A 12,725-nucleotide genomic window follows, 5' to 3' on the forward strand; every position below is an offset into this window, starting at 1 on the left:
AAGTAATTTGCTTGAGAACTTAAATGTCAACAAGTATAGTACTAGTTTGCTAATCAATTTTGTACGTTTTTTATTTCTGCTTTATTGACCACAGCCTGGCACTGTATTAGGCACCAGGGATACAATGATGAATGCTTCCATATATGTTCTCAGGGTACTTTCAGGTCTCATGAGTTATGTCAACAAATTAGCTAGCAGTTATAATCATGTATATCAGTATAAGTATGCCAGTTAAGTATAACATGTTACACGAGCACAATAAAAAGGGAGTCTATTCCAGTATTAGGCTGAGAAAATTTTTAGAAGAGAGAATATTTAATTTGGCCTAAGAGAGATGAGTAGGAAGATTAACAAAATGAAGGACAACATAATATTCCAGGCAGAGGGAAGTGCATGTACAAATTCTTGATGGGAAAAATATGTATGCATATTTGATTGGGTATGCATATATATTCCAAGAATGCATGCCTAAACATAAGAAATGCGGTTTTTGTTGTTGTTTGTTTATTTGCTTTTTACTATGATCTACCATCCCAACAGTCCAAGCAATGCCAAAATGAAGTGTTTCCTCCTTTACTGTTTTGGGACTTCGTGTATTTTCCTGATGATACTTTTGAGGGTTCAGTAGTGCAATGATTACCTTACCTGATGTTTTCCTTTCTGGAATCTGAGCTTCTGGAGATCAGACACCTGCTATTATTATCTTTTATTTCTGAGAACTAGCAGTGTACTAGGCACACTCTGCTTTGAATAAATCATTTCTGAAGTGAACTGAATTGAGCTAATGGAACTGCGGGAAAGTAACATATGAGGACTTTGATGTGCTAAGCCTGGGCAAAGCACTTCATACCTTCACATAGGCTACATCAGATTGCTCAATCCTCACAGTAAGCCTGACACAGCAATGCTTGGTGGTTTTTCTAGAGTTACGAAAAATGAATCATGATTTAAAGAATCTCAGTACCTTGACTAAGATTACATGATCACATGAATTTATGGAGGTGAAGGATTTTTACCCAGACCTGATTCAGGGTCAGTCCCAGTACACCACCTTCCAGGATACTACTTCAGGCATCTAATGGTTTGTTCAGGCCATTGTGGGTTTACCTCTGTGCTTAGATGGGACAAAAATCCCCATAGGTTTTCTGAAAATATGGGTTACTAGCTCAGTGGTCCTTCTCATAAAAGGTGCAAAGGGAGGTATTTTTGTTGTTGTTGCAATATACTTTTAGAACCTGTCATTAGCTAATGGCTTTACCCCATTAGGTATGTGCTCCTGGAATGCACGTAATGGGAGTGCTTGTAGGTAACCAAATGGTGACTTAAATATCACTTGGAAAGATCAATGCTAATATGAAGCAATATTTGTCCATCAACAGATGAATATTATGAATACTGTTTTGAAGAGAAGAAATAGAATAAAAATTCTTACACTGTGAATTCTTTATTTGTTCAAAATCAGTATTCTGGTTGTGAGATTTTTATTATGTATATTTTACACTGATGGCCTCACTTATCCAACCATCACTGTTCAAAGTACTGTGTATATTTTTGGATTTAATGGTGCCTCTCATTTTTTATTTCCTCTTTGTATTCCCCATGGATGCATATAAATGAAAGTCATGCTTATAAACCAAACAAAAACTAGAAGACATTATTCATCAGAGATGTTCCATTGGGCTACTAACATGGAGTTCAAAGTTAATGGGCATAACAGTTACCTAGAAGACTTGCTAAAAATGCAGGTTATTGAACATCTTCCCTAGAGAATCTGCCTAGTGTTTCTGGAGTGGAGTTCAGAGGGCTAGTTTTTAAGCAACCTCTTCAGAGAGTTCTTATGGGTGATCCTGAAACCACAGCTCCAGGACTGATGGAGCTATAATACCAGAGACCCAGACTTCTCCAGAAGCCTATGAGGCAAGACAGTAGTGGTTACATGTATGAGGTTTGGAGAACAACAGAGCCAAGTGCAAATAGTTCCAGCAGCTTACTTAACTGTATGACCACAGGGAAATTACATAACTCTTGTAAACCTACTTCCCTGTCTCCAAATGAAAATAAAAGAGTATATCCTGATGTGATTATAGAAAAGAATTTAAATAAGTCAAAGTGTGTTTTCTGGCAGTTAGTAATTGCCCAATAAATGTTAGCTATAAGTATTATCTTATTTCATCAATTTTAAACTCTACACTTTTCACACTTAGCTTTCTATGGAGATTTACAATTATTGTCAGTAAGTTCTGTAAAAAAACCCTTCTATTGACACTTATTATTAAGAGCATGAAAGTACTTTTGTCCAAGTATATTAGAGATCAGAAGAAAAGTTGATATTATTTTTTTATTACCATTATGTTCAATAAAGCTTTGGTTACTTAGTATTAGAAGGTACTGCAGGTTCTCAGTAACAAAACAACTTTTAGTGAAGCAACAACCCCAAAAGACCATTTATGCATCTTGACAAACAATGATAAATGACTCTATTCTATACAGGATCATATTAAGACCTGGAAGTGAAAGGGCATATGTAAAAGAGACAGCCCTGCTTATTAAAAAGCAGCAGTCAAGGGACACCTGGGTGGCTTAGTCATTTAAGCATCTGACTCTTGGTTTCCACTCAGGTCACAATCTCAGCGTTTGTGGAATGGAGCCCCATAGTCAACTCTGACAGCATGGGGCCTGCTTGGGATTCTCTCTCTCTCTCTCTCTGTCTGCCTGTCTCCTCCTCACTCTCTCTCTCTCAAAATAAATAAACCTTTTAATAAAGATGCATCAGTCAAGTTGGTGGTTATAAACATACCATCAAAGAAAAATAGAGAACTATCAGAAGCAATAGTTAAAGAAGATTTTATGATATCAATAAATGCATTTGAGGGGCACCTGAGTGGCTCAATTGGTTGAGCGTTCAACTCTTGATTTCAGCGCAGGTCACGATCCCAGGGTCATGGGATAGAGCCCCACATTGGGCTCCATGCTGAGCATGGACCCTGATAGGATTCTCTCTCTCTCTCCCTCTCTGCTCCTCCTGCCCCCATTCATCCATGTGCTCTGTCTCTGTAAAATTTAAAAAAAAATTAAAAAGGCATTTGAATGCATGAATGAGAGAGCAGAAGGGAGGGTGGGAGAATTCCACTGACCTTCCCACTTGCAAGTACCAAAATCTTGAGTATGCTTAGCATCGCTTCTTGGGGACAAAAATCTGAAAATTTGAAATGTGTCAATGCATATCATCATCAGAGAGAGTAGTCAGATATGCATGCACGGTTCATTTCTTACCGTGGCACAAGGACTCATTGATCTGTGTTTCTCTCTCTGACCTCTTTATTGGGCTCTAGTCTCATGTGTCCATTGCTTTGTGAAACATTGCTCTGAATTCACCCCTCTTGCATTGCACTGCATACATTGCAGTGTATGTAAAAGTCCTCTCAGAAGTCCAATTTTATTTCCTGATTGCCCCTCATTGAGTCTATAATGTTAGATTCTGCTACTTAGCAGGGTTGCCACTGCAGACCTATATATACACGCTGTCTCTTATTCCTATCCCTCCAGCAAGTTGCCATGTTCTGTAAGTTTTTTTTCAGAGCTTCTATTTCTTTCCCTACCTCCTTTACACCTTTGGTTACTGAAGGCCTGTCATATGCCAGGAATTGTGTAGAAACAAAATGAACTAAAGTCCTTGCCTTCATGTATCATACTGTATAGCAGGAGATAATTATCTAAAAAAAGAATTAAAGTGAAATTTCTGAAATGTTAAACTAAAGGTATGTGCAAGATACCTAGAGAGCATAGAAGATGGAATGACTGACTCACCAATAATGTTAGATTTTATAATTATGCAATGATTATATGATATTAATTATGTAAGTGGTAATTTGTATAAATAGCAATATTGTAATTTGGACCAGGCAGATTGGTCCTAGGAGATATTTATACTAGCTCATTTTACAGATGAACAAATGGAAAAAGAAGCTATCACATAGCTAATAGGTGTCAGAGATCTTAGCGCTAGGCTCAGCTGGGAGAGCGGAGAAAAACTATGTTGAGGGAGGTGCTGTTTGCTCTGGGCCTTGAACGATGCGTAACTCTCCATCTTTTGGTGATAGGAACTGGGTGCTTAAGACAGAAAAAAAGGTTGGGCAGAAGCTAAGAGATTTTGAAAAATTATTCTAGAAAATATGAATTGAGAACATGGAATTCGTGAATGAAGGTCTAAGGTTAAAATAGAGTGAGAAAAAGTATCAAGGGAGACCCTGAATGAGACGATGTTGGGTTGAGTTTAAGAAACTCTAGGAGGCCAGTGTGGTTGGAGAAGGGGGTTGAGGGGAAAGTAGAAAGAGTTGAGGAGAGCATGCCGACCAATCTAGTTTGGAGCCTGATTGCTTTGTGATGCTTTGTGCTTTCTCTTATAGTGAGATGGGGCATTAGTGAAATTTTGATCAGTGATGTGGCAAGATATGGTTACAGAAAGACAAGGAAAGAGGCATTTGAAAGGCTGTTAAGGCCACCCAGACAAGAGGGGATGGTGGCTTTGTTAGGGAAGCAGAGGTACAGGTAGGTCAGATTGTGGATCTATTTTGAAGAGAGAGTCAAGAGGATTTTCTGGTGGGTCGGATGGGTGTGTGGAAGAATATGGAATGACCATGAAGACTGAAACGTTTTTGGACTGAACAGCTATAAGGATGGTGTCTCCTTAACTGAGATGAGGAAGATTTCAGAAGGAGGTGGTTTGATACAATTTCAAATTTGGAAATAAAACTGTGGTGCCAGTGTGGAGAATGCATCGGAAAGGACCATAAATCAATTCACAGATCAGTTTGGAATCTCGTTCATGTCTGAAACAGTGATGAATGACCTTGCAGTGGCTATGGCAGTGGAGAATGGAAGTAGGGGACTTGATTGGAACAACTATGGAAGTAGTTTGGGGAACGGGTTGACTGTAGTAAAAGGGAGTAGATCCAAAATAGGAAACTCCAGGGTTTCCTGGCTGGTGACCCCAAGGGCCACTACACATCCCTGACTCTGGGACCCTGAATCTTCCCAGTTGTGCAGATACCAATAATGCATAACCTTTGCATTGAAACCACTAATACCCACCCTCATTCATCGCTTTATGATTAAGGTTAACTTCAGAATCAGAGAGCCTTTCCAGCTCTTCTCACGTCCGTGTCCCCTCGGAAAGTGAGTGAGTTAAATAAACTAGGTTTTCAAATTCAAGATGTTAAAAAATTTAAATTTTATGAAAAATTTTGAATTATGATGTGTGGGCACTTGGCTATAACCTTTTTTGGGGATGGTATTTTCCCGTTTTATTGAGATATAACTGACATACAATGTTGTATCGATTTAAGATGTACCGAGATAATAATGATACATGTGTTTATTGAAAAATGACTACCACAATAAATTTAGTTAACACCCATCACCTCACAGTGTTACAGAAGCTTCTCTTGGGATGAGAAATTTTAAGATCTACTCTCTTAGCAACTTTCATCCACATGATATAGCATCATTACAAGAGTCATTACATACCCAGAACTTGTTAATCATAACTGGAAATTTTACCTTGTGACCATATTTATCCATCTTCTCCACTTCCACCTCCATCCCCTTTCTACCACCAATCTGTTCTTACTCTGTGTGAATTCTGGGTATTTTTTAGATTTTGCAGACAGGTGAGATCATAAAGTATTACAATATTTGTCTTTCTCTGACTTGACTTCACTTAGCATGACGCCCTCAATGCCCATCCATGCCGACACAGATGGCAGAATTCCCTTCTTTTTATGGCTGAATAAGATTCCATTGTACCTTTTCAGTTGTGTTCATTTCTCTATCCACATTGTCTTCTTATCCATTTAACCATCAAAGGACATTTTGATTGTTTTCATGGCTTCGCTATAGTAAATAATGCTGCAGTAATCTCGGGAATGCAGATACCCAGGATTTGAGATGGTGATTTCCTTTCCTTTGGATACATATCCAGAAGTGGTATTGCTGGATCATACTGTGGTTGTACTTTGAATTTGAGGAGGGACGTCTATACTGTTTTCCCTAGTGGCTGCACCAGTTTACATTGGCACCAAAAGTGCACCAAGGTTCCTTTTCTCCACATCCTCACCAAAACATTACCTCTTGTCTTTTTGGTGACAGCCATACTAGCAGGTGTGAGGTGATATCCCATTGTGGGTTTTTTTTAATTAACTAATTTTGAGAGAGAGAGTTCATGTGCGTGATTGGGGGAAGATCAGAGAGAGAGGGAGAGAATCCCAAGCAGGCTTCACACTGTCAGTGTGGCGCCTGACGCAGGGTTCAAACCAACAAACTATGAGATCATGACCTGAGCTGAAATCAAGAGTCAGAAGCTTAACTGACTAAGCCACCCAGGCACCCCACATTGTGGGTTATATATTTGCATTTGATGTGCATAGTGATGTTGAGCACTTTCTCATGTGCCATTTGTGTGTCTTCTTTAGAAAAAAAGTCTATTTAATATATACATAAACATTCTCAACAAAATAGTAGCAAACCAAATCAAAGAATATACTTAAAAAATCATGATCCCATGATCAAGTGGGATTTCTTCCTCATCTGCAGAGGTGATTTAATATTCACAAAAACATGATACATAACATCACTAAGATGCCTATTTTTAATCAGATTGGTTTTTGTTTGCATGTTTTTTGCTAGCAAGTTGTGTGTCCTTTACATATTTGGGGTATAATCCCCTCAATCAGGGTTTATGATTTGCAAATATTTCCTTCCATTCTGTAGATTGCCTTTCATTTTTTTGATGTTGACTTTGCTGTGCATAAACCCTTTAGTTTGATACAGCCTCATTTATTCATTTTTGCTTTTATTGCCCTTGTTTTTAGTGTCAAATAAAAAATAATAATTTCTAAGATTAATGTCAAAGAGATTATCTCCTGTGTTTTCTTCCAAGGGTTCTATGGTTTCAGGTCATATGTCCAAGTCTTTAATCCATTTTGAGTTAATTTTGGGGGGTTATGGTCAAACATAGGGGTTTAGTTTCATTCTTTTGTACGTGGGAAGAAACCATCTTTTCTCTATTGTATATTCTTGGCTCCCTTGTTTTAGATTAATTGGATATATATTTTTTATTTTGGGTTCTTTATTTTGTTACATTAGTATACGTGTCTGTTTTCATATCATTGCTGTATTGTTTTGATTACTATAACTTAGTAATAGTGTTTGAAGTCAGGGAATGTGATATTTCCAGGTTTGCCCTTCTTTTTCAGGATTGCTTTGGCTATTCAGGGTCTTTTGGGGTTCCATACAAATTTTAGGATGGTTTATTTTACTTCTGTGAAAAATGGCATTAGGATTTTGTAGGAATTGCATTGAATCTATAGATTGCTCTGCATAGTAAGGACATTTTAACAATTTTTTTTTAAAAGGGGGCATTTTAACAATATTAATTCTTCCAATTTACGATCATATGCTACAATTCCATTTACTTCAGTTCAAAATACCACAAAACCAAACCAGTCTCTCTGTCTTCAATCCCAGCTCCCCAATTTCTGCAGTTGTCTTCTTAAAACACTTTTTGCACTTTTTGTATTTGTCATTTCCCTCATCAGAAAATTTGAGTGGTTGCAAGCTCTCCCTGAGAGGAAAATCACCCTAACATGCATTGAAGACTTTACATTTGGACCTAAGCCAAACTCACAACTTTATTACTTAAATTCACCAAAAAGAATTTTCTAGTTAACTGGAGATCCACTCTCACTCTGCACCAACATTGCCCAATACCAATTCTCTGCCCATTGTCCCTGCCTGCTCTGAAATTCAATTTCCAGATTAATCTTCCTAAAAATCAACTCCAATCAAGCCATTTTCCACCTCCGAAACACATTTTTACACTCTACTGCCTAGTGATATAATTACAAACTCTTCCCGTGGCAGTCCCATCCTGCTAACTCAGTAGTTCTGACTCATTTTTCTCATTCCACACAGTTCACAGAACAATACAATCTCATCGGTAATATCTCACATTGCCTGTAATGCTCTTCAAGGAACAGAGTAGTACACTCAGGGGTGCATAGCTACCTCTGAATAGAATAATTTTAACATGCATATAACCAACACCTCCGTAGTGCTTACTACGTGTAAGCACTTTTTGAGCATTTCGAAAGTATCAACTCACTGAGTTCACCTACATTCGTATGAAGTAGCATTATCATCATTCCATTTTGCAGATGAAGAAACTGAGGCACAGAAAGATAAGCAATTTTTCCCAGGACACATGGTTCATAAATGGCAGATAATCAATCTCAGACAGTCTAGGTCTGTAGTCTGTGCTCTTAATTTCTTTTAAATGCTGCCTCCTTGGATTCCTGCCAACCACCACCTACCATCCCTTCTCAAACCCTGGAGGCTGAGAATTACTGAGCTCCATCATTTTCATCAAGGTTCAGAAAACAATCCCATTTTTTTTTTTAGAGAGAGAGAGAGAATGTGAGCAGGGGTGGGGCAGAGTGAGAGGGAGAATCTCAAGGAGGTTCCACAGTGTAAGTGCAGAGGCCGACGTGGGGCTCACAGAGCCCAACATGGGGCTCGAACTCACGAAACTGTGAGACTATGACCTGAGCTGAAATCAAGAATTGGACGCTTAACTGAATGAGCTACCCTGGCGCCCCAAAAACAGTCCCATTCTAAAGTGGCTTGAGTTAATCAAAATGCCAGTGACTGACTTCTTTCATCTTACAGATCACCTTTCTCAGTTACCACTAACGTTTTACTTACTACATACCATCTATGTTGTCACCAAACTATGTGATATATTGTATCACATCTTTCTAACTAGATTTAAAAACTTCTGAAACCAAATGTATAATGGACACTGCGTATTGGTCTTCTGATTTCCCATTTTTATTAACACTACCTTTAATATAAGTTTAAAGTAACCTGTGTCTCTTCTTTCTCTCTTGGCTAATCCATATCCACGTATAATCTACTTCTGGGTTTTGCTTCTTCGTGAATCCCTGATACCACTCTTCATCTCTTCCACATTTTCTATCTATAGAGTGGGAGAGATGTTGCAGCTATTAACTGGCCCATAGTAAGCAAGTGCTTGACATTCTTACTACCCTTTTCCCCACTAGGATAGAAGTCTTATATCTATTCTTTCAACTTCCAGCTTTCAGTTTATCTAAGGTAGAGCCTCTGCCTCGTTCTTGTCTACCACCCTTCCCTCCCCACCATTGTGTGCTGAAATAAGAACTCACTTCTCAATAGGTACCAAAAGGTTTACTCATCACACCATTGATTTATCCTTCTGACCTCATCTTACTACATTACGTCTGTTGTACCTGTTAAGCAAATCAAACCAAAGACTATTCTCATAAAAAGTTCTATGTTTTTCCAATTCCATATTTTGCGTGTGCCATTTATTTCACTAGACATGCTATCTTCTCCTTCACCTTTACATCTTGATATGTTCACATTGTCTTTTTCTTACTGTGCTTTCTTGCTTTTTAGACTCAAAGTAATTTGTTTAAATCTCTCAATTGGCCTTCTCTTGGCTACTTGCCTCATCTTCATTACTGGATTTGAAAATTCCTGAAGCCAGGAAATGGGCTTTCACCCAACTCAGTAGTTCCTGCAACATCAGCCAATACCTTGTATGTAGTAGATATTAAATAAATATATGTTGGATTAAAATAACTGATAACCTCCACCTGATTATATATAGAAAATATGAGTCATTATTCTAACACAATCTAATCCATCATTTTTCAAATGATATAAACCACAGGATACGATAAGTTATGGAAAGTTTTTTAAATTCTAGGGCACATGAAGGACATATTGAGATTAAGCAGCCCCTTATATCATCTTTAGAATTCTTTAAATTTTGACTCAGTATTTATCTGTAATTCTTATACATTTATTTAAATAATTTGTCTTGGGGCACCTAGGTGGCTTAGTTGGTTATGCATCTGACTTCAGTTCAGGTCATGATCTCCAGATTCATGAGTTTGATCCTCATTTCAGCCTTGCTGCTCTCAGCATAGAGCCCACTTCATATCCTCTGTCCCCTTTACACTACCCATCCCATGCTTGCACCCTCTCAAAAAATAAATAAATTTTAAAAACCCAATTTGTCTCATTTTTTAGCACTAATAGCTTACATTTCTGAAGCATAGCTTCCTTAGAGGAAATAAGGCTCATATTTGATAAGATATTATTCCTAAAAAATATTATTGCATACCATAGGTACTGAAAATATGTTGTTTCTTTCTTCTGTCATTGATGAACATGGCCCACTTAATTGAAGGGACCTGGGATCCAGAACTGAAATTGCCTGCCCTAGTGAACTGGGCAGTGACCTTGTAAAACAGTCTAGGAAGCAGTCTAGTTGGGGGGTGGGGGATGGAGGGCAGTCACACATAAACCACTGACCTAGGGTAATAAAGAGACTCTGAGACTGACATTTGATGGTTTCTCATTCTTTCGTGAAAAGAAAAGATTGGTTAAGCATTAGCACTATAAAACCCTTCCGTGTCCCAGAATTCTGCCTAAGGTACTCCGAAGCTTCTAGTCAAATCCACTTTAGAAGGAATAATCTTCGACTGTAGGGCATTTCAGTTTCTTCAGTGATATCTCTATGAACCACCGAATATCATCCCTCTGACTTTTCTCCCACCTCACCCTCTCCCCATTGAGAACAAGATCTAAGAAAAACTGCCTAGACACTGAGCAGAGCTGAGACTGCAGGTGTTGAATGAAATGGCCCCAGCTGGCTGGCTGGGAAAACTGCAGAGCATGGAAGGCTGGCCGGATCTGAAGAAACCACCTCTGCCATTTTTATTCACCCACAGCTTCCACTGCAGTCTTTGTCTTTAGAGAAACAGAGAAACACAAGTGATGAGAAAACGTAGAATTGACAGAGACACGGCAGTGAAAACACTACTACTGGTTTTCATGGGGCATTGCAGATTCAGATTTGCTTGGGTTCCATTTTATCTCCCTTTTCATTTCTTATTACTTTCTGATTTTACTTTGTCCACTGTCTCTCTTTACCTTCTCTTTGCTGGGTGGTTTTCTTGCAATATGGTTGCTAGCATGGAGGCTGTTAAATATACACAGTTAAACATTCTTAACCTGGTGTAATTAAGGGAAGGAAGTCCTTCTGAATCAATGACAAGCTGGAGAAATAAGCAATTTTGGAGGAAATGAAGTTTTATTACTCTTAGCGATATACTGAAACTATTAGAAGCAGTTAACGGAGCTACATCACTTAGGAAATGGATGATTGCCTTAACTCCCAGATAAGCACATATTGTAAATTTACTGTTAGAAATAAAATGTGTGTTTTGCTTTTTTTTAAAAGACCTTTACTCCTTAAATAGACTAACATTTATTTATTTACAAATTGCTTAGCAAACATTTTTTTTATTTGAACATTGAGGATGTTGAGATATGAATGCAAATCTCAGTTGTTTAAAACTGGGTCCTAATGAGGTCAAGACCACACACTAAATCTCTCTATCTGCCAGTTATCTCTATTGCGTGGTCACAAGTATGTGAACAAAACGCTCTGATCGTAAGATGCGTTAGGGGAGAGGATGTGGATGAATCCATCCAGTACACCTCCACATAATTGGAAAATGGCTCTGCTTTCATCAGCTGTGAATTGGTGGTTAGTAGCTTCATCTTTCTTAATGAACATCAGTTATCTTAGAATTTGAAAGATAATTTTAGCACCATCATTGTTAATTTAATAATCTATTTGATATTTCAACTTTCTGCTGTGCGGTAGTGTTACTTAAAATTAGATGAACATTTTCTGTTTTCAGTGTCATTTTTTGCATGTATATTTATATCCTACCTGGTAAGGCAAAGACTGTATGAGCTCATAGAATTGCATCTGAACTCTGAGCAATAAATAGTGATCCATTTCATGAGATGAGTGATTTTTACAAACTTCTCATTCCAACTGAAAGAGTGCTCTTTCCCCCTTGATTAAAATGTATTTCTCAATTAAATTAAAATGCAAATATAGACAGTCTGTGTTTATGGTCTTAATAGAATTATTTAAAGAAGGTTTTAAATCAACCTGCTGTTAATATTTCACACAGGATCTGTTGGTTTTATTGTTGGGCCAGGACTGCCATGTTCCATTTTCAAGATTACTTAAGGCATTGTGAAAACATAATCATATTGCCCAGGTTTTAACAGTTTTTGGCCACTCTTCTCTAGGATATTGAAATGGACTTCTTTCCTATATACTTTGTAAGCTATGCTAGTGATGTTGGAGAAGTATCAAGTACTAAAGCTTTAGAACCCCTTGAAACTGAGTGATGAACAATTTACTATTTCATTTTCAAGAAATAGTTTATTACACAGAATTGAATCAACTCAAGTTTAAGAGAACCATATTTTATAATTTATTATGAAATTAAAGATCTGGAAAAGTACTTCAAGAAACCATTTATGTGAACATTTTAATGTATATTATAAGCATAAAATATTTGTATTAGAAATTATCTCTAATACTTTATAACTTGAGCTTTCTCTTTTTTTGTAATTTTTAGTGATCTCAGTGAAAACCAGATTCAGGCAATTCCAAGGAAGGCTTTCCGTGGGGCTGTTGACATTAAAAATCTGTAAGTATTTTTTTTTTCTAATTTATACCTTTCCTTTAAACATTATCTGTTTTCCGAGTTAAATATATATTGAATAATGCATCAGGAAAAAAGTGAAAG

The 12,725-nt window shown here is 37.5% G+C and overlaps 1 protein-coding gene across 3 annotated transcripts in view; it reads left to right on the forward strand.

The window, feature by feature from the left end:
- SLIT2 (slit guidance ligand 2) overlaps positions 1-12,725 on the forward strand; it is a 373,810-nt gene that overhangs the window by 206,640 nt on the left and 154,445 nt on the right. For all 3 annotated transcript variants that reach the window (XM_039216602.1, XM_039216599.1, XM_039216600.1), the window contains exon 5: positions 12,555-12,626. In XM_039216602.1, coding sequence (XP_039072533.1) covers positions 12,555-12,626 — 72 coding nt within the window. The remainder of the gene's footprint in view (positions 1-12,554; positions 12,627-12,725) is intronic.

The sequence above is a fragment of the Hyaena hyaena genome, unplaced genomic scaffold (genome assembly GCF_003009895.1).
Source record: "Hyaena hyaena isolate Hyena2069 unplaced genomic scaffold, ASM300989v1 scaffold_640, whole genome shotgun sequence".
Classification (NCBI taxonomy): Eukaryota; Metazoa; Chordata; class Mammalia; order Carnivora; family Hyaenidae; genus Hyaena; species Hyaena hyaena.